This window comes from Corticium candelabrum, chromosome 9 (assembly GCF_963422355.1).
Source record: "Corticium candelabrum chromosome 9, ooCorCand1.1, whole genome shotgun sequence".
NCBI lineage: Eukaryota > Metazoa > Porifera > Homoscleromorpha > Homosclerophorida > Plakinidae > Corticium > Corticium candelabrum.
The window spans coordinates 2,432,503-2,455,262 of record NC_085093.1 but is presented as its reverse complement, the minus strand read 5'-3'; the positions used below and the strand labels follow the sequence as shown (position 1 = coordinate 2,455,262).

The following is a 22,760-nucleotide window of genomic DNA, read 5'->3' as shown; positions in this document are numbered from 1 at the left end:
CTCTCGTCGTTGTAGCTGCTTCGAGTGAGGCGATAACCTGGCTGACAAAAGTGAAATGTGAAATGTGAGAGAATAAATCGGGTTTTTTTACTTGCCGATAGCTGGCTTCTGAGGCGCTTAGTGTCGGGTTGCTGTAAAACGCAGACTGCAGACTACGCAGACTGCAGACTGCAGACTGCAGACTGCAGACTACGGAATGGGGACTTTGGCGCTTTCGAAGATCAAAGACATGCGCACAGTCTTATAAACATACCTTCACGTGCTAATGTTTTTGGACTTGCCTCATGACATCGTCATGTTCAGTGAAACAGCACGACTAGGCCTCTTCGAAGCCGTTTCTATCTCCATCTGTGCGAGCACGTACGTATGGCGCGCCATGTGTGTCAAAAGTCGTTTCGTCGGCTCATTGATGTCGATTCGTCGGCTCGTTGATGTCGTTTCGTCGGCTCATTGATGTCAGCGGGTGGCCTCAGGGTGCGTGACCATTTCGTCCATTCCATTTTCAACAATTGAATAAATATTGAATCAGAAATTGAAAATAGCCTAGAAGTTGCTTGTAATCTCAATATTCAATTCTATTAAAAATTAAAATTGACTGATTGACAAACTATAATTATCTGCGGATTATAATAAATATTGAAAACATACTTAATATCTAACCAATTTTCTATTTCAATGCAATGCAATATTGAAATTGCAAGCACGTTAGTTTAATTTTCAATGTTAAATTCAATAATCAATTTAAATTTAATTAAATTTTAAATTTTATTTTTATTTTAAATTTAAATTTTAAAAATTAAATTTTGAATTTTGAATTTGAATGGCCAATTTGTCCATTCCATTTTTAATTTTAGACAAATTAAAAATTGAATGTCAAATTAAAAATTGACTGGCGTTGTTTGCTCTTACCTGCGAATTTTCAACACTTGCTGTGTCCACTGTGGACTCGGGCCCGCCACACTCGGGGAAGTCCCTAAAGGCTGTATAAAGGCTTTCTTATAACAGGCACTCTAGTGGATACAACAAGCTACGACGTGTTAATTAACATGCGTACGTCTCTAGACAACAATGTTTACAACAACGTGTAGAGGTGCCTGTACAGGCCTGTAAGAACCTTATCATAACACAAAGTGTTTACCTGTGAATTGTTGATCTGTTGTATCCACTAAGGTTAGTGCCTCTAGGGACTTCCCCGCGTGTGGCGGGCCCGCGTCCACAGTGGACACAGCAAGTGTTGAAAATTCGCAGGTAAAAGCAAACAACGCCAGTCAATTTTTAATTTGACATTCAATTTTTAATTTGTCTCAAAAATTAGAAATGGAATGGACAAATTGGCCATGCAAATTCAAAATTCAAAATTTAATTTTTAAAATTTAATTTGAAAATAAAAATAAAATTTAAAATTTAATTAAATTTAAATTGATTATTGAATTTAACATTGAAAATTAAACTAACGTGCTTGCAATTTCAATATTGCATTGCATTGAAATAGAAAATTGGTTAGAAATTAAGTATGTTTTCAATATTTATTATAATCCGCAGATAATTATAGTTTGTCAATCAGTCAATTTTAATTTTTAATAGAATTGAATATTGAGATTACAAGCAACTTCTAGGCTATTTTCAATTTCTAATTCAATATTTATTCAATTGTTGAAAATGGAATGGACGAAATGATCACGCACCCTGAGGCCACCCGCTGACATCAATGAGCCGACGAAACGACATCAACCAGCCGACGAAACGACATCAACCAGCCGACGAATCGACATCAATGAGCCGACGAAACGACATCAACGAGCCGACGAATCGACATCAATGAGCCGACGAAACGACTTTTGACACACATGGCGCCCCATACGTACGTCGTCTGGATTTACGTCGAGCACTTGCGCGACAACTAGTTAGTGAAACCAGACGACCAACGCAATAGACAGCCTACTGTTTCTCCATCAGAGTCTGTTTGTAAAATGTTTCTGTTCATATTGTGTTGTGAAGCGATAGTTGGAAGCACGAGTTAGATTCTGTGGCCATGTCATCACCGAAAAGTTGTAATTGATGCTCAAAAATAGTCTATAGTTAATTATAAAACTAATTCTCTGCAGGACTTTATTCAGACGTTGTGAAAGGTCGCAAGCCCTCTCCAGAGCAACCTACCGACAATTTCGCGGCAGAAGGTAAGTTAGATCTGAGCGTCCCACTATGGATAACTGTACTGTATCGACTGCACAAGTTTCGTAAAGTGTATGAACCCCGATAGCACATGTTTTAGCTTGTGTAGCGAGCACATGTTCCATGTGTCCCTATATGGAAGAAAGCGCGGGAATTTTTAGATATTGCGTAAGCCAAAGTTCTGCTTGCCTTGCAGTTGTCACGGGTCAGCAGTCTTCTGTTGCTTACTGTCAGAGTGACGATTTGAGTAGCTCTAGTAGCTATAGTTCCGAACTACCATCACCATTTGGTACGCACGAAGAGTACACACTCCCCGTGATGGACAGCAATAACTTGAACAGCGATGATCATGATGACTTGCACTTCGACGACTATTCCAGCAGCCCCGCCTTCAATACTATAGAAGACTCACAGGAATTGGAAAGTAAAAAGTAAGTAAATTTAGTCAGAACGCGCAAGCCGAGGTATATTGTATTTTTTCTTAGTTAAAGTTTGTTTATATGCACGGCAAGCGCGTGTACGCGCTATAGCATGGCTATATTAGTATATTTACAAGCTAGTAGAAGTTTTTGGTTGCGGTATCAAGAACTGTTAGTTTACGAGCAATATAAATTTAACGAATTAGAGCGGGCAGAATTCAAATTTTAGACTTATATTCGCACGGCACCAAAGTCCACACCAAGAACGTGCGACAAAGGCCACCCTTCCGGCAAGCCTGATCCATCCTGCTTGTCCTGTGGGATATTAATATCGCAAGCATTTGCCCTACAAGAAGAACGTGTTTTCCAACACCTGGACGATCTACTTTGGGCATCTTGCCTCCAACGTATACCGGTTGCTCGAGATGGCCATTGCCTAATTCATTCATGGTTGAAAGCTATGTCTCTCCGAGGGCTAGATATCAAGAGCGTCACGCAGACGCTACAAGATGTGAAGACCGAGATTTTGATCCATCTAGACGTGTACGGTGGATTTCTAGCAAATCGCGACGTCTGCCGTGAGCTGGAGGCATACTGTGAAGATGGAAACTACGCAACGGACACAGTAGACCTCGTCATATACGCTCTGGCAGCAATACACAGTACCATGTGTTGTGTTGTCCGTGTCTCTGAGCAAGGGACACTGTCTCATAGACTGATCGGTCCCGTCCGCAGCAATTCTAGAAAAGACAGCAGAATAGCTGTATTGTATATCAAGGAGTTTGAACATTACGAGGCATTAAAACAGCTTCCCGGAAAGTCATCACCCTTGAACTACTGGGTACCTCCCGACAGTGACAGTGATTCGAGGGCTACAAGTAGCAGGTATGTATCTATACAAGTGCGTGTTTAGTTACAATTGTTAATATTGTACGACATTGTCTAGCATAACAAAGTAGTATACCAGGTTGGTTAAAAAGCATGACATGATGTTGTTTACAATGTAGGCTAGCAAAAGCAAACGCGTTAGTCGAGAATCAGATCGACCTCACCAACAGCAGCGACGAAGACGTCGATAGCATTAGCGACAGCCCCCTTACTTCTGGAACACAAAGAGATGACATTCAGAACTCTCAGAGGTTCTTCCACGACGATCCGTTGACGCCATTTTTCTCCACTAGTGTAGATTTCAGCGCAGCAGAAGAGTTGATACTAATTTTGACCAGACCACCAGTTAGCCGCGTCTGCCATGCCATGCCTTTGAGATGCTCCAACAACGCTGTTTTCTTACTGGACACGTCAAAGTTAGACAGCTACTAAGATTTTAAAGCAGACGACCTAGGAACGTGGAGAAACAATGGAAAGAAAGAAGCGACGTCATCAATTAGTGGTACCGATGTCACGCTAATTAGAACATACTACGTTCATTCGAAGCACCGTGACTTCAAAAGGCGCACAGCGGAGTTGCTGCGTGGTGGAGAAAAAAGCCCCCTAGTACTCTTACAATATCTATTTGAAGGTCAAGATCACACTATTGAGTACGCTCCACACGGAAATAGAACGACCGATGACTATCCACACCTTAGAACGCGACAGAGTACAAAAGACTCAATTCGAGACGCGCTGAGTCAATCTCGCTTCTCTGGCCATCCCACTGACGTGTACGACCAGGTCTGTGAAGCCGCTGGCGGCGTGTTTCAATGCAACAGCAGCTCAGCTATGCCTAGAAACATCCAGCAGGTCTGGAACATCAACAGGCACAACAATGATGTCGTTGTAGAGAAAGACGAGCTATTTGCATTAATCAAGCAATGCAAAGAAGACGAAAGTTCCCAAAAGCCATTTCTTCGGTTTGTGCAAGGAGCTCCTTACCCTATGTGTTTTCTCGCCAATGATAGGCAGTTACACGACATTGTAAAATGCTGCACTAACCAAAAGAAATTTGATATTTTGGGGTTGGACACTACCTACAACTGTGGTGAGTTCTGGCTGACGACGACAGCCTACAAACAGCTACAGTTACGAACCCGACGAGGAGGCAATCCTCCAGTGTTGAATGGACCAGCACTTCTTCACAAGACAAAGGATGAGGCAGCGTTTCGCTACATGTCGTCATGTATGACTAGGCTATGCCCAGATATACAGAACGTACGTGCCGTTGGGACTGTCAGAGACAGGGCACTATTCAGTGGCTTTTTACAGCAATTCCCACGTGCTATTCATGTTTTATGCAAAAAGCATATGAAAGACGACATCCAAAGAAAGCTGACCCACCTAGGAATCACGGGAAACTACAAAATAGACTTCATCAAAGACATCTTTGGATCAGCAGCTGAACATCAGTCCGGTATGGTAGACTGCACAAATGCATCAGAATTCCGGCAAAAATTGGCTGAATTCAAAGACACTTGGGAAAGCAGAGAGCGACTGGCACGAGACAGCAATTCTTGCTCATTCTTTTCCTGGTTTGAAAAATACCAGGCGAAGGATATAGAAGAGAAGATGTTACTCAACATAAGACGGAACGCAGGGTTAGGCGACGAGTTCTTTCTCAACAACGATGTTGAGAGTTCCCACCATGCTCTCAAACACTCCTGCCACCACAAATTGTCAGACTGGCCAACATTTGTGAAAAAATTACGTGAGCTTGTAGACAGACAACAAAGAGATATGGAAAGATCTCTTGTTAATACCGGCCCGTACAAACTAGCGCCATACTACAACAATTTAGAAGTCTCTGTGGACAGGTGGGTTAGTGACATGAGCGAAGAGCAGCGCGTACGTTACATCCAGCGTTTCTTGCGTCGTCCTCTTATTACTAGTCCTCGTAGTACTCCACCAGCTCAAAAGTCTGTGAAGATGCCCATGGCCCAAGACATCCAACAGAAGCACTCTTCGGAAAAGGACAGCACAAGAGAACTGCCCAAGTTTGAAGACACAGGACTACTGCCACTCTCTTACGCCGGTTCATGGAGAAACGCGCAGAAAATACTGAACACACCAAACGGTATTGTCGATGCTCAAGGTAATTCCGGTGGAAAAATGGTGATTAGCCTTACCACATCACAGCCTCATCTTGTCAAAACGCCAGGAACAGGTAAATTTGTGTGCGGATGTCAAGGTTACCGTGAACGCAATTTGTGTGCTCACGCAATTTCTACAGCTGCGTATACTTGCCAAATTTGGGAATTACTGTCAAATCTCCATAAAAGTGCGCGATCAAGCGACCTTATGGAATGCTCCAGCCAAGGGGCACCCAAACAGATAGGAAAAAAGCCTGGACATCAGGAGAGAAAAAGAAAACGCACCTGTTCTCCCAGAAAAACTGAGAGCATGACGTCTAGACAGCCAAGTGCCAACATCCCCAGGGCAGCCAAGAAGTCCCGACCAGAAAATCCTTCCCAATCACGAGAAGACCGTCTCACGTACAAACTAAAATGGTTGAAAGGTACACGGGTAAAGAAATGCTATGGCTGCGGAGGTTCCATTCGTGATCCACCTCATGTACCTCCTCCACCCAATGACACGGTCTTCACTTGCAACGAGTATAGATTGTACCCCACTACAGATGAAACATTGAGATTCTCCATGAAAAAGGAAGCCACTCATTATCATTTATCCATTGCTTGCATTGAACAAAAAACAAGAACTTCAGTCCTCAAGATGTTGAAATATTAGAGGAAGACAGTAAACGATTTCTTGTAAGCCACAAAGAGCTCCTTAAAGTTATCTTGGGTGTTGACATGTAGCTTAGTAAAAGAACTGCTAAAAGATTTAGTTAGAAAAAGATTTGTTTTCAATTGTTGGGCAGACTCATTGATCCTAGGATCATTTTAGCGTAAACAAACAGCTAAGAACAGTTCAGGACATGCTACAATACAATTTTGTCAATTTTTTTGCTTGCTGTTATCAAAAGAACTGTTTACATAATAAGTGCTAGAATAATTAATTAATACCATTCAAACACACACTTTCCTGTTATACTAGCTAAAAGGATTCAAAAAACAGTTCCAAACACTGCTTCTAAAAGTTATACACAATGAACACGTACGCGCGTACAAGTACATTCCCACACCTAATGAGGCCGTCAGTACTTTGCATGTTGACAATGCACTTCCCGCACCATTCTTACATTGACGAACCAAGATCCAGCAATTCCCGTGATCTTCACTGTCCTAGCAATTTTAATGCATCTTCATTGTCTAATACATGCGCAATAAAGAGCCTATCTGAATCCATACATATATCTCCTCTAGTCGACTGCGATGCGCTGCAACATACGTTGGTTGAAAGCAAGTTACACCTGCTTTATCTCCTAACATCTAAAGACCGAAGACGGAAGCACAAAGATAAATATGATAGAAGACAACACGTCACTGCCTTTCTTTCAAGGAGACCGTCCTATCGTCCATTCTCTAACTCGTGCTTCCAACTATCGCTTCACCACACACAATATGAACAGAAACATTTTACAAACAGACTCTGATGGAGAAACAGTAGGCTGTCTATTGCGTTGGTCGCCTGGTTTCACTATCTAGTTGTCGCGCAAGTGCTCGACGTAGATCCAGACGACGTACGTGCTCGCACAGATGGAGATAGAAGCGGCTTCGAAGAGGCCTAACCGTGCTGTTTCACTGAACATGACGATGTCATGAGGCAAGTCCGAAAACATTAGCACGTGAAGGTATGTTTATAAGACTGTGCGCATGTCTTTGAACTTTGAAAGCGCCAAAGTCCCCATTCCGTAGTCTGCAGTCTGCAGTCTGCAGTCTGCAGCTGCGTAGTCTGCAGTCTGCGTTTTACAGCAACCCCTTAGTGTCAGCGGTGATAGTCTGGCTACCATTAGGAACGTTTGAAGTTGAGCGCTACGTGGGTCCGAGATCTCTGTAATGAGTTCTGAGAGATCCGGTTCGGATGCGTTTGGATACTTTTGTATGGGCCGTCATTATAGATTCTTCGCATCCTTACATAGGGAGTGCTACCGCACTCCCTGATAACTTGCACTTGATAGATAGGTACTGACGCAGATCAGAGTACAGTACACGTACACTACAGTCCGTTTATTAGCACTAGCTGCCAGTGCCAGCAACAGTTATGTCTAGAGTAACACAACACACACGCACTAGCTATTTCACAGCTGTAATGTCTAAATCAGAAAGCAGAGGCTGTTCTACCTCATTTGTAGGTGCAGTTGATCAAGACGTGTATATATAGTCTAGCTAGTGATCCTAGAGAAGTAAAGATGTTGATTGTCAAAAATGTCACTGAGGCTGAAGCTGATGGTTTTCGTCTGATAATTGAACATCAAGCAAATGAAATAGTGGAACTTGAAAACAAGATTAGAGTTCTCGAGTAAGACCTTGGCAAGTTGCATCAGCAAAGTCTGAGTTGCAAGAAATCGCTCAACACACTGCCAAATGATAAAGTCAAGTCTTTCACAGGTTTTGTGTTGATAAATGTGCTTGATACAGTGTGGAGTTGAATTGAACCACCAGCCAAGACTATTACTTTGTATAGCAAACCAAAAATCAGACCAAGGTACATCAAGTGACGTAAGCTCATGAGCTCACCGCCTTCCATGAAGGGTTGAATAGGTTAGACGAATTTTTGCTGACTCTAGTTCGATAAGATACATAGTTCCACAGTTCAGGAACGCTAGATGGGGGAAAAGTAGTCCTATTGATATAATTCAGCCACACAGTGCGTCACGTTCGGTTACCCCGAATGGGTTTCTCTACCGCAAAATCTTTACCTGATAAAACTTCCATCGCTAGGCAATGAGTAATCTGTCTTTCCACTCCACGTATACTGTTCAAAGTGTGAATCAGGCGACTTCAGCGTGAACAGCAGTCTCTTACCCTTGAGAAGCCGTACTCAAGAAATGGCTTCCTACGCGTCTCTACGCAGGCAAAGTCTCTCACAAGATGCACGAAATGGTAAGTAGTGAACATAATTACAAAGCCTAGTTAACGGCAAGATGATCTACGGTTCAGAAGCAGACCCGGAAACGTGGACTTTGTGTACAGCGAGATCGGCGAAAGGTGCGTGTTACCCTCGAGGTTGCGCATGCTCTAGAAGCTCCTCCCCCGAATATCGTCTATAGCGCGTTACTACGATCCTGTTGCAGGAGAGATGAACGTATTGTGACCAAGTTGTCTGTGAGTTCTTTACCAATCGACTGTGGCATGTGGTATGTTAGTGTTATGTTGCCTATGTGTAATTAGTATAATTATCAGTGTATTACTGAAATACAAGCAGTCATAACCCTACTAAGCCCGAAGTCAACATGGTGTCACGCGTGGGATTTTGACTGAGTAAACCCAGGTCTGAGTCTGAAGGAGCGGGAAGATACCCAATTGTGTTGCAGTAATAATGGCAGCCTTTCAGATCGCACCGCCAGAGACGTTCGATTGTGTCAGCCCTGATACGTGGCCAGTATGGATCCGCCGCTTCGAACGATTCCGTACAGCTTCCGGATTAGAGGAGAAAGACGGGAAGATTCAAATTAGCACACTGGTCTATGCAATGGGACCGAAAGCTGAAGAAATCTTGAGTTCATTCATCCTCACGGAGGAGCAGGCGAAAAGCTATAATGAGGCGAGAAGCAAATTCGATGCACACTTTGTAGCGCGACGCAACGTGATATTCGAACGTGCAGAGTTTAATCAACGTGTACAAGAACCAGAGGAGTCGGTTGATTCTTTTGTCACTGCGCTGTACAACCTGTTGGAAAACTGCATGTTTGGTGACCTCCAAGATGAGCTCATTAGAGACCGCATTGTAGTAGGTTTGCGCGATGCGAGTTTGTCTGAGACGCTGCAGTTGGATTCTGAATTAACTTTGGAGAAAGCCACTTTGAAGGCTAGACAAAAGGAGGCAGTCAAACAACAGCAAGGGGTAATCAGGAAAGATGACACGCATTCCACACCTGCAGTCGTGGAGGCGGTTCGTGGACGACGTCCCGTGGCGCAAACCAAACAAAGGAAGACTGCCAGCGTACACAAGGAGAAGAGTTCGTCGTCGGGTGGCAAACCAATAGCAAGAGATTCCTGCACGAGACGCGGACAGAAACCGTCGCATGGTAGAGCTGCGTGCCCAGCAGTAACGGCGAAATGCCACAAGTGTGAACGCGTAGGTCATTACGCACGCATGTGCAAATCCAAACAAAAGATCGAAATCGTTTCGGATGCTAGCTTTGAGTCGGACGATTCCCGCGGTTATCTATGCTTGGGTGTTAGATCTATCGGAACTGTAACAGTTGCTTGGATGACCAACGCTAAGGTGAATGGGAGAGAGTTGAGGTTCAAGATCGACACTGGTGCAGACGTTACAGTGATACCAGAAAAGGTGTACAAAACAACCTTCAGCAACGCTAAACTTCAACCTGTTACCAGACATTCACTACGTGGCCCAGGAGGACATGCATTAGATGTGCGTGGAAAGTTTGTTGCCAAGCTCCAAGTCAAAGCGTTGGCCGCACAGCAGGAAATATTTGTGGTGAGCGGAATGACAAGATGTTTACTTGGCAGACCAGCCATAGAAGCTCTGCAAGTAATCAAACGCTGTGAGACAGTACAAAAAGCTGCATGTAATCTGGTCAAGGTGGCTGATGTGCAAGCTGAATTCCCAAATTTGTTTAAGGGCCTTGGAAAGATGAAAGAAGAGTACACCATCTGTCTGAAATCAGATACAAAGCCTTTTGCCCTTTCCACTCCCAGACGAATACCTATCCCCTTGATGAAGAAAGTGGAGGATGAACTGCTAAAAATGCAAGTGGAGGGAGTAATTTTGAAAGTAGATCAACCCACTGATTGGTGTTCAGGAATGGTCATTGTTCCTAAGCCTAATGGTCGCGTGAGAGTTTGTGTTGATATGTTCAAACTCAATGAGAGTGTAAAAAGAGAGAGAATGGTATTACCTTCAGTAGAACACACTCTAGCTCAATTACAAGGAGCTCGTGTTTTCAGTAAGATCGATGCGAATAGTGGCTTTGGCAGACACCGCTGTCAAACGAGTCTGCCTTACTCACGACGTTTATAACGCCATTTGGTAGATTTTGCTACAACAGATTGCCATTTGGTATAACATAGAGCTATTCCAAAAAAGAATGTCTGAGACACTCAATGGTTTGCCGGGAACTCTGTGCTTGATGGATGATATTCTGGTCTATGGGAAGACACAAGCAGAACATGATCAACGTCTTCGGAAAGTCCTAGAGAGAGTACAACAAGCCGGTCTTACACTTAATTACAATTGTAACTAACCAGTAATTAGTACACACGAGACGAGCGGAATGCAATTAAGCAACACCCACTTAGACCTCCTACTATCTATAAAGAGGTCTCTATCCCCACGATTCTTGGGGAGCGCAGAACAAGAATGGATTATCTCGCCGAAAGGATGTAGGCGGAGATGGTCTGGCTACGCGAGACTACTGCGTGAGTGTACAGTAGTCTATAATTACGCTATATACGGCTGATTGCAATTGCTAGGCAACTGTTGCGGAGGCTCCCGTGTTGTTTTCAATGCTCTCAATGCGCTCTTTGTTCTGCATGAGATTGTCTACACGCGTTGGCGTCCTTGCAGATCACAAATCCTCTGCTCATTATTATTGTGGCAGTGCATGCGTATAGATATATAAGCAGAGTGCAGTGCATGGGAATTGCTCACTGGTTTGGCGTAGTGTACGCACACAGTTGAACAATGTCGTCTTGTTTGTTGTGTTTGATGCCGTTTAATTAAGAATGAAAGTGCTTTGAAGAAGAGAAAGAGGTTAAATGGAGACGCTTGTGTTGAGTCGCGAAAAACGTTACAGAGAATAGAATTTCCTCTGCTGATGTGTCCATTCTTGATTATTATAACATTTCAGAGCCAGCATATCTGTGCAATAAATGTCAAAGAATTTGTCCACTATCTACACCTTGGAGGCAACAGTTAGACAGCTTGGACTCCAGGCATTTTTAGTCACCTAATTGTTTCATTTATTAATTGTATAGATATTGAGGCAATTGGGAGCTTTGCCTGAGCCTGGAGCTGCAAAACGCTTGTGTCTAGATTTTCCAAATATTGAGTCATATTCCTCAAAGGGTACGACTGCTCATTTACCTGGCAGACCCAAATCACAAAAGTGCCCAGAGAGGGCTGAGAGGACACCACTATCTCAGCAGCGGAAAAGAAAACCTCCAAATGTGAAGGTGAGTTGACAATTGCACCACACTATTTATAAGCTATGTATATGGCAGTACATTGCTCGATCATCACTGCACCCTATCTAGCTCAATCATGTCTTTAGCAGAGCTGGTTCTGCATGATTTTTTGATCCATTAATTGACCAAGCCATTACAGTATTTTGTAGAAATGGTTCTGATCAATGTTGCTGCTGACTTTCTCCAAGAAACCCTTCATATATGGATATATATATTCTGAGCCTGTTGGATGTGTGTGTGTGTGTGTGTGTGTGTGTGTGTGTGTGTGTGTGTGTGTGTGTGTGTGTGTGTGTGTGTGTGTGTGTGTGTGTGTGTGTGTTTGTCTTACTCTATAGTATTTGGCATACCACTGTTGAAAACGTTAGTGACATTTTTGTAGGTTGTTGTGTCTTACAAGTCAGGGTCAAAGATTTACTCACTCAGGACTCCGAGAAGGTTGCAGACTGTCAAACAGTGTGTTAGGAGGACTTATTCGTCCATGATGAAGTCGCTGCTTTCATCTGGTGATACTTTCAATGCTGCACATATAATAAAAAATCAGTTGCTGTAGAAGTTAAGAGAGTAGATGGCAGTATCTTTACGAAATTTGATAAAGATACCTTAGTGAATTTCAGTTGGCAAACAGTATGGCATGAGTTAGAAACAACTTGTCCAACACTGATGAAAGGTCATGTTTGTTGAAAGAGTCAAGTGCACAGACCAACAACAAGGCACTGCAATGTTTTTTTGCAGCACTAGTGCTGAAAAATAGAAACAAACGCCTATCTCTTGTACAGCGGGTTATTTCATTGCTATTGTATGGATGGCCACGGTACTTCAAAACAGGTGGGTAGCGTGACTGATGTCGTTATACATTAGGCTCGATCGTGTCATACTTGTTAGGTGTACAACTGTCTTCAGCCTCTTATGGTTTGTCTATCATATCGGGCCACATACCATCTTCTGGATTCTATCACAGATGGATTTGATGAAGAGTTCACCGATGGGCAGACGGTTTGAAGAACAATTGTCTTTGTGTAAGGTACTAGATTTTTGTCATTGAGGTGTTGGTAATTATTATAGACTTGTGTAATTTTCAGAGTGATGACAACCTTGAAACTCCATCAGTTGACATTACTGACTCCAGTCAGATCCATCCAATTACTTCTGATGAAAGATATGTACAATCAATAACTGATCATACTAACTGAATTGGTTTCTTTGGAGGATGAGCTGTCAGGGCAAGATGTTTCACTGTCACCACTGTTGTCGTCTCTGTCAACTAGTCCATTGAGTGATGTATGCGAATTTGTTGATGACTTTCAAACAACAGCTGGGGTCAATCATTCTCAAATCGAATGGTTTGAATTTAAAATAGTGGGCGACAACTTGGACAAAAATGTTCGTCCGTCATTTCAGAGTTTCGATTGGCAGACGAAGTCGTTCCACCATTTCCATTCCTTTGCAGTACGTGATCGAATTGATTTTAGCTCTGCTTCTACTGTCATGCCATCCAATATGCATCTGCCTTTGCAACACTTCTTTCTTAATCTAGCGAGCAGGTCTATAGATATACCTAGTTTAATAGCTTGAATAACGTGAGCACAAAGAGGAGAAAGTGCGGAGTTCATGCAAATCGTTTGGTAGCGGAGCCGCCGGAGATTCCATCTCGTGTCAGTAGGGTTGTCGACCATAAACTTACTTGAAAAATAATTGATGGAAAGACTTCGGCCTTTTTGACGCGGTCTTACTCTGCCATTGTCGAATATCGTAGCAAACGTCTTCTAATTACAAAATCTCGCAAAAAGTCGCCGCGAATTCGCTATGAAAATTCACGATGCCCGTGGATTCGCTGTCATTCCTCACTGATTCGATAGAAATCGATACCAAATCGCCGCGAATTTTTCATGCGATGTGATGCAACCACGCGTACACACACACACACACCACACACGAACGCGCGCGCGAGAGAGAGAGAGAGAGGGAGGGAGGGAGGGAGAGAGGGAGGGAGGGAGGGAGAGAGGGAGGGAGGGAGGGAGAGAGGGAGGGAGGGAGGGAGGGAGGAGGGAGGGAGGAAGGGAGGGAGGGAGGGAGGGAGAGAGGGAGAGAGGGAGGGAGGGAGAGAGGGAGGGAGGGAGGGAGGGAGGGAGACACACACACACACAGGGAGATGGAGAGGGAGAGGGAGAGGGAGAGGGAGCAATCTCAAAATTGCGAGTCTTAATTGGCACTAAAAATGTAATTTAATGTTATGTAATGACATGTATGTATGTATGTATGTATGTATGTATGTATGTATGTATGTATGTATGTATGTATGTATGTATGTATGTATGTATGTATGTATGTACATTTCACCTGCATGTAGAACGTGGAACGGGAACGGTACTGCGCACCACGCCAGTGAGAGTTGTCGACACTTAATTATGCACCATGAGTGTAGAGTGCCTTGATCTATTGGCTACAGACAAGATACGGAACAGGCTATCGTGCATCAGTCTTTTTGTTAATATCAAGGCACATTACTGCAGAAATTCACCACCATGCATAACGTCCATCGATCCTGCTTTACTCAATTATGTGGTTGAGTGCATGGCAACATGTAGTGCACACAGCAATGGCTATTACACTTTCTCGCAAATTGGATAAAATTAGATACCGACTGAATGGGATCGTTACTGTGTTACCGTGCCGTAGGAGGCAGTTCTAGATATGCATAATTGAATTGTGTGTAGACACATACAGGTGGACGCGGCTAGATGTAATGGACTTGAACCGAATGGGTTTGACTTGCCGAATGCGTTTGACTTGAACCGAATGCGTTTGACTTGAATTTTGACGCAGATCGTGCGTCATACTCTGCAGCTCGCTACGACCACAAGCAAAAAGCAATCCTGCATGCGCGTGTCTTTCAATGGGTGCAATTGAAATGAAGCCCACCACTGCTAGAGAGTACAGCAGGAAAATGGAACAAAGTGCACTGGAATGGCCTCTAGACAAACTAGAGGTGTCCGGTTACTGCAAGTGCATGCTTGTGTAGCTAGGAGATCCGCCAACAATTATGCAGTTCAAGTCAATGCGTGGCAGAAGTAATCATAGTAGAAGCCCAATAACTTGACGTTGAACTTGAAGCTAGACGTACGTGTGCTATCTAATGAGCCGCAAACAAGCAGATCTAGACGAGCAAAAGGTTCGAAACGCAGCAGTTTCTGTTTTCTTGCGCTTTTAGCTCTTAGGTAATGTAAGCTTGTTTGGGAACTCCGTCAGTAGAAGCTTGTAGACCGACAAAGCCAAAAACGGCAACAATAATCTAGACACGACGATCGTTGACGTTCTAATTTTTTGATATTTGACATTGGCTGGCCTTACCCATGCGATAATAGACAGAAAACTGAAAGCTAAGGTTGCTTGCCCTGGAGTCTTGTACTCACTCTTCCAGTCGTTTCCATGGGCATCACTATACCGTTTAGACCTAGAGCACACAACAACGTGTTATAGCAAGAATTGCATTGGATTTTGCATTGTAGAAGGTTTGCAACGGCCCTCCATTACACACACACACACACACACACACACACACACACACACACACACACACACACACACACACACACACACACGCGCGCGCGCGCGCGCGCGCACACACACACACACGCACACACACACGCGCACACACACACACACACACACACACACACACACACACACACACACACATGCACACACACACAGACGAATACAAGACTTACAAGTAACCGAAGCAAGAAACCCAGACGACTACCATAATGACGGCCAGCACGCTGCTTGATACGATAATGGGTCGACGCATTGACGCCACGCTTCCTGTTACATCCGCCATGTAATCAAGCATACAGAAGACAACGGCTACGAGCACAGCCATTGCACCACAAGCTATGCCAAATTCACAAGCGATCTTCTTGAAGTCTCCGGATCTCGCAACGTCATCCAAGTGAAATAAGCAAATTTTCTCGGTTACTCTGCGGCTGAAGACTGAATCATAGGTCGAAAAGTTCTCAAGTAGCTTGCCAGCAATGCAACCGATAACAATTGCACCAGCTACCTACGTACATACATGCACGCGTGTCAGTCTATCCACGCGACGCTTCATTACCATCACCAAGCACACACTTACGAGACCAAATATTCGCATAGCAATCCGAACTAAAGCAGACTTGCGAGGCTCCATCGATTCGACTGTTAATTCAACTGAACTCGACCTGCAGTGACGTTCTTTATCTATACTGTGAGTGTGTGCACAATGACATCAATGGTTATTTATAGTTAGGAGTGACGTCGACAACGCGAGGTCGAGTAGGCGTCTAGTTACAAACTAGAATCCAGCGGGACGGTGGATTACTTTGTGGAGAGAGCCGTGCACGTGGCTAATTAATTGGTACATGCATGCGCGCAAAAATGAAGCGAAGACGTTTCGATCTAGAAAGCCTGTCAACAGAGGACGTTTACGTCAGGCATAAAGACTTAGGCAGATTTGAGTTAATTGGGGCCCCATTTTGCACTATACTGACACGATGCGCATGCTCATGTCCACTCATAGACGGATCCAGGGAGATTCATGGTTTCCCTAGGCTGTCATCAACATCTGATTCTCAACTCGTTAGGGTAGTACATAAATATGTAGTCGCGCACGGTTTTGGTACGCTACGCATTCTGAGATAACGTCTAGATAAAACAATGCACATCTACCTGCGCAAAGTTTTGGTACACTATGATTTCCGAGGTAACATACCGTGATACGGGTTGGTAAGTTGCAATGGGTTCTTCCGTGAAGTAGAAGTCTGGACCGATCAAAAGGAAACAGACTATTCTCTAGAGGCGTTCTTCGAAAAGAAAAGAAAGAGCGGTAACACTTGCTTGTCTAGCGAAAGACCCACTAGACTTGTAAGATCAATTCAAATTCTCCGGTAGCTACATCTGGAGGAAGTCAGCTCACAGTCACCCCAAGTGCAGGTGGTCCTTGTTCGGCTTCCAGCGAGGTTCGTGACGAACAGGCAGTGAATTCCTCGACACTGAGCTTGGTGAGTTTCTTGCATTAATTAAGACAGACTGGATTCTAAGCTTGCGTGTCTACCAATGTCTTGATCGAAGTGCCTGTCTAGTATCTATAATCTCAGATTGTGCAGTGCTGGTATGACGTCCGTATACATCGTAAGTTTAAAAAACCCGATGTTGCCTAGTTAGTAACTAAACGTGTACATTGAAGTTACCCTACAGTCTGTAGGAAGATGGTGCCTTGCTTTTATAGAACCCCTTTTCCAAAATCCTGGATCCGCCACTGCTACTTGCACATTTCTTTTGTATAGCTATCACAGGCTATCACCGAACTGTTGTGTGACCTCGGCCTCCCAGACCCGTGTTGCGCCAATTAAAATCGGCCGATTTGTCTGGGAGGCCGAGGCTGGCAGAGTGTGTACCACTGTAGTAACTCTGTTGTCAGACGCCATGCATGTGTAGAGATTCCTGCTATAAAACAATAGTAGTCAAACCCCAGTCGGGACTTTTAGTTGATTACAGTGTGAACACAAAACTTTGTACATATATATGTATATATATATATAAAAAAAAAAAAAAATTAAAAAAAAAAAAAAAAAAAAAATATATATATATATATATATATATATATATATATATATATATATATATATATATATATATATTATGCTAATTTATCTACTCGTATTACGCAAATCAAAACATATGACAACATGGTTACATACCATGCCATAGTGTGCATGAACACGCCTTGTGTGACTTCATCGAGTGTGGCTCATTATATTATTCGACGTCACATCAGATGTTTCAACCTACCAGTCTGGCAAAAATGACTACAAATGTTACCACAGAATTTCAAAACTAAAAGGTTTTAGTCTAGTTTCCAGCTAGAAACCTCTGAATGTAAAGAACGTTTGATATTAAATTTACTAGTTGTACGGTATCCGTAGGCGCCTCTCGTTCGTGAGTAACACGTCCAACGGAGTTTTCAGACCGTCTACTGAAACGCCGAGTCCTAGCTATACAATACGTATTTGTTGAAACCCTAGCTGTCGTGGAAGTAAACATGCAAACTTTCTGGTTCTTTAGATTACGCCTATAGGCCTGGTATAGGTAGTCGTCGTTTTGTGATCGTGATCAAGACAATTGAATTGTACAGTCTAGGTATGCACTCAGTTCCGTTGTAACGACAGTGGTATGGTATTTACTAACATAGAAATTGATATCAGCAAACATTGACTATCAACAGTGTTAGATGGAGCACAGTGTAGTAAAAGATTGATCATACTGTAAGTATGGGGCGTGTGAATAGTTGACTGTAGGTGGCATTCAACTCCTGAAGGTGTTTCTTGGTTGTCACGTACACACAGTCCCTAGCTACAATACAAAAGGATGGAGCGACGGAGATTCATGAAGCATTTTCTTTACCGTTTGATCACTTGCACGAATCGTTCTCAGACTCATCTGTAGTCTGACAAGAAAATGATTTTTTAAGGTAGATCCTATCATGAAACGTGGTTGTGGGGAGGAGAAATTTGAGATTGGTGTGTACACACACACACACACACACACACACACACACACACACACACACACACACACACACACACACACACACACACACACACACACACACACACACACACACCAAAAGCTCGATGGAGAGCCATTTAGGACCACGCCCATTTCTGTTGTGCAACCCGGATTAGAAGCCTCGCTACGCTCGGCAATAGCAAATTTTTTGGGTCCACTTCACACACACATCCCGGATATATAGCCCGGATAAGTTTAATTTGCACGTGCACGGTAGACCATTCTCACGTGCACGCATGCTGGATCATGCATGATTTAGTAGTTCGAAATGTGTTGTTATGCTGACAGATCGTGGGAATTGCGCTTTCTCTGCGAGCAGTTACCACACTCAGTAAACAGCAGTGGCTAGTGAAAGGAGAGCCCCAATATGGGGAATGTTGGTTGCTACAAACCGTTTTCTTTGCAGAAATCGACTTTCTTGAGAAACAATTGACTCCAGGAAAGCTTATCGTGATGCAATTATCATACAAGACGGCAGAGGTTTGTACATTTTGCTAGTTAATTGATATTAGTTAACTAATTATTAATTTATTGGAATACAGTATTTAGTAACATTAAAGCACAATTTATGTATTTATGGTAGTATTTTTTAACCTTAACTGTGATTTAATAAATAGTAATTTATAATTTATATGTGTGTATACACAGTAGTGGCTGTTACTGCAATTAATTTGTTTGCATAAGAAATGTATGGCAAACAGGCAGGCTTACAGGAAGTTGTTGATCCGGACAGTCTGTTGCCACAGAACACAGTTTTTCATTAGCCTAAAATACATAGAATCAATCCATGATCCATTTTAACGATAAAGTTAAAACACACACAATAAAGATGCCTATTTCTCTAGTGGGTGCACAGTTTGCTGGACATAAAACTGGAATGACTTGTTCTGAACACTCATTCTGAACACTGTAATTACAATCTGTTTCTCTCTTTATATCAAGGAATATTAACATAAACAGTTTCCTCAACTCAAGAAATCTTGTATCCTTGTACAGTTTAGATGGCATTAGGGGTATTTGTTTTCAAACTTATTGTGGTTTCTGGTGGATTCGTTTGGGGATAATGCTTCTGTTGAATATGTTGGTTGTACTTTTGGCTTTCATGAACAAACTTGGACGTCCTGCTGATGCTGGACGGGTAGAAAAGGACTTGAAGTGTCGTCTAGCTACAGCAGTAGGTTGCACTCGAATCTTTTTCTTTTGTTTTCTGACTCCCACCTCTTTACTAAACATGTGTAGAGCAGAAAGCAGTCGCTGCTGTGTACTAGGTGAGTGGATTCCTTTGCCTTGTAATTTTCAATAATTGGAACAAAACCTTTCTACTGCAGCTATGAAGCTGTCTGTGACATGAATTTCATGCAGTCCATCCTTGATATCTTTAGTGACCTGTAGTCCTCTTTCAATGACGTCCCTTGACTTTTCATAGCTTCCTCACTTAATTGGTTGTGCTTGATCTCTTTGAAATGTATTGCTAAAATCAGTGTTGTCGTCAGCTGCAGTTGCCACTTCAGTTGTTTCGCAGGAACAAGGAGCAATTTTTTCAAAGGAACGTTTGATATCTTTGTCAGACCAATTCATACTGATGGAAAGAGGCTTTAGATGTTCTTCTTCTGCTTTTTGGTGGACACTACTGTAAAAGGAAATGGGTTGGCAGTGCTAATGCCACTGCTGCAAAAGCTGACGGCCTTGAGGTGAATACGTTGGGATAGTATTGACACTGCTTTTGCGATACTTCATTGCTGCTGCAAATTGGTGTTTGCAAGTTGACTTTGCATTCCGATGGGACAGGTGCACTCGCCGAGTTGTAAGTCTACTAGCACATTGTATTCTTATCTGACTGACTCACAACAGTGTAAACGTCTGGGTCATCTGATGCGACAATGTTGTCAGATGGAATGGTGTACGCTTTTACTCCTGTCACAGTAAATCTTGTAGAGACAAAATGATCTAATCTGTTTGTGGCAACAGATATTAAACATCTCTGGTAATACAGTTCGCGAGTCTGTGTGAGAAGATTGAACATTTGTACTACATTCCAAGCTTTATTTCTTTGGAAAAGGATGTCTTTTATGATGCGTATGCTAGCCTCTGAATAATGGTTATTATAGTTGCCTCGTGCGAGAAAGTTCTTTTGGAAACACACAGCCCATTCTTTCCTCTGTTGCCAGTAATCACCTAGTCTCTTTTTGAATGTCTGAAAAGGGCTTTTGTCTACTTCCCGTTTAATTTCAGTCAATGCTTGCTCACTTGGGGCATAAACAAGTTGTTTTGTTAGTGCCATACAGGTAATTCTGTCTGTACCACAGATACCAGAATTTGAGCTCCAAAGCCATCTTCGTATAGTTTGTAAAAAATGAAAGACACATAGGTGTCATTCCACGTGAGGCCATGTACTCTTTAGAGCAATCCGTTCGCTTGCGCAGTCATCTGTCAATAATGCTAGTGGTCCAAGATTTGGGTCTCTTCCAAAAAATGCACACTTGGGCAGTATGTGGCACAGTACTGTAAACCCTGCTGAGAAGGTAACAGCATCTTCACTGGATGTCATAACTGCAGCAAGTGGTAGAGCTCCTACTGATGTGCCGAAGCTAAGTATGAACACAGCTGTGTTCAAGTTATCAAGACTGGCTGTTGAGTCACAAAAGACTAGCTTTGCACTTTGTGTGACCATTTCATGGACTCTGGCCATGAGAGGAGTGACTAGAGCTAAAAGGAAGGGCATGGCATCAGCCTTTCTGGTTTTCGGTTTAGGTTCATCCATGCTCATTGCAGCTGCTGCTTCATAAGGTTGAAGAAATACTCGCCCGCCCTCTTTTTCATGTTCCTTGTTGTATCGTTGTACTTCCTCGAGCAGTTGCTCAAACATAGCCTTTCCATTTTCTGGTCCAATGTTGTCTGATCGCCATTTTCTAAAGCGACGTGAATGTCTTGTACATTTGGGGTTATGGCTCTGTCTGCAAGAGTGCTCTCAACTACTCGTTGATCACTTTTCAGTTGGAGCTGGGTCAAGTAGTCATGTTTTGCAGAGGCAGCAGAGCTGCCAGACTCAAACAGACTAATTTTTGCTTTTTTCACAGCTTCTGTGACTGGCCTAAAGCTGAGTGCATGGCCACTGTGGATTGGGTGGTATGTGATTGTTAAGGCAAGATATTCAGGGTGGTCTGAGATTCTAGACGCCTCAGGTGGGTATACCCTAACTATTAAAGTGCTAGGACACATTGACTTTTTGTCTTGTGTGGAACAATGTATGGTGGTTTTCTTTAGTTTGCACTTCCTTTCTGTGGACATTTGTGACAGAGTTTTCTGTTTCCTGTAATGATGACAATGACGAACAGTTTTGAAAAGGAGCCGCCATCCTTTTGCTTTGAAACCTGTAGTGATTCGATAGGTGGTTTTTGAAACCTCTTGATAATGTGTAATCCACTGGACAGCTGCAGTTTCACAATTGGCACTTGTCCATGCTTCTAGAGTAAAGTTGCTTGTTTCAGCTCCTAGGAAACTTTCCAATTCATGCTGACAATATGAGTCAACAAAATAGTTGTACCGCTGAGGGAGCAAGGGTATAATACTGGTAGGGAGGCCCAAATCAGATTTGCATTCTTGTTTGGCATCAAGTGGGTTCTCTAGATTGGCTTCACTGGTAGTTTGAAATTGTTGAAGTGTGTCTGTGCTTAAAGTGCATCTCTTCACATAAACTGACTGTTGTTCTACTACAGGCATGGAGGTTTCACTGACATTATCAGCTTCTGTACTCTGTGAATGACTCTCATTAGAAGTGCACCAGGTTACATTAGAAAAGAAAGGATTCCTCTTGCCAGCTGAAACAGCCTTAGTGAGAGTGAATTTTTCTACCAACTTGGTTTGCTTTGTCAGGCATATAGCAGGAGGGCCAATCAGTAGTTGCTTTGCATGGTGAAGCTGCTGAAGAGTTACATTTTCTCCTGAAACTTTGGTCTTGAAAGTTTTACTCAGACCTAAGCAAAGCTTCTAGCATTCAGGTTGCTTGAGATGGTGGCTTTGGATTTGCTGAGACTGCAAGTTTTCATCAGCTAATATTGACTTATCTATGATATTTGAAATTTTAATTTGATCAGAAAGCAGCCATACTGCTAAGGTATTCGTCAGGTAGTGAGTATAAGGGCTTGGTTGAAGCAGGGTTCTCCCCAAGGCGTTCTACTTCACTCTCAGAGATCACTGATTTGAGATTGTCTAGTTATGCTCCAGATATGGGATAGCAAGTGCATGTGAAGGAAACATAATCTTAATGATGTAATTTGCATGTTTAGAACCTGCCTACTAAGTAGGCGGCTTGAAGAAAGCCAATACTGAATAGGACCGCTGATTGGCCACTTTGCAAAAA

At 42.9% G+C, this 22,760-nt stretch overlaps 2 protein-coding genes across 2 annotated transcripts; one reads left to right on the top strand and one right to left on the bottom strand.

Moving 5' to 3' along the window:
- The first annotated feature begins 8,963 nt into the window (after nucleotides 1-8,963).
- LOC134184098 (uncharacterized protein K02A2.6-like) lies at nucleotides 8,964-10,631 on the top strand. The gene has a single exon (XM_062651713.1). The coding sequence runs from the start codon at nucleotides 8,964-8,966 to the stop codon at nucleotides 10,629-10,631; it is 1,668 nt and encodes a 555-aa protein (XP_062507697.1).
- Nucleotides 10,632-14,866: 4,235 nt separating this feature from the next.
- Nucleotides 14,867-15,997, bottom strand: LOC134185012 (synaptogyrin-3-like). The gene is made up of 4 exons (XM_062652794.1): nucleotides 15,930-15,997; nucleotides 15,526-15,857; nucleotides 15,146-15,248; nucleotides 14,867-15,086 (listed from the first exon to the last, which is right to left on the bottom strand). Exons 1-4 carry the CDS (start codon nucleotides 15,981-15,983, stop codon nucleotides 15,009-15,011), a joined length of 567 nt encoding a protein of 188 aa, XP_062508778.1. The 5' UTR covers nucleotides 15,984-15,997; the 3' UTR covers nucleotides 14,867-15,008.
- Nucleotides 15,998-22,760: the final 6,763 nt, after the last annotated feature.

Coding starts and splice junctions, on each gene's coding strand:
- LOC134185012 (XM_062652794.1), bottom strand. CDS start 15,983: ATGGAGCCTCGCAAGTCTGCTTTAGTTCGGATTGCTATGCGAATATTT. Junction 15,858..15,929: donor CTATGCGAATATTTGGTCTC/GTAAGTGTGTGC, acceptor GTATGTACGTAG/GTAGCTGGTGCAATTGTTAT. Junction 15,087..15,145: donor TTCTGTCTATTATCGCATGG/GTAAGGCCAGCC, acceptor CGTCGTGTCTAG/ATTATTGTTGCCGTTTTTGG.
- LOC134184098 (XM_062651713.1), top strand. CDS start 8,964: ATGGCAGCCTTTCAGATCGCACCGCCAGAGACGTTCGATTGTGTCAGC.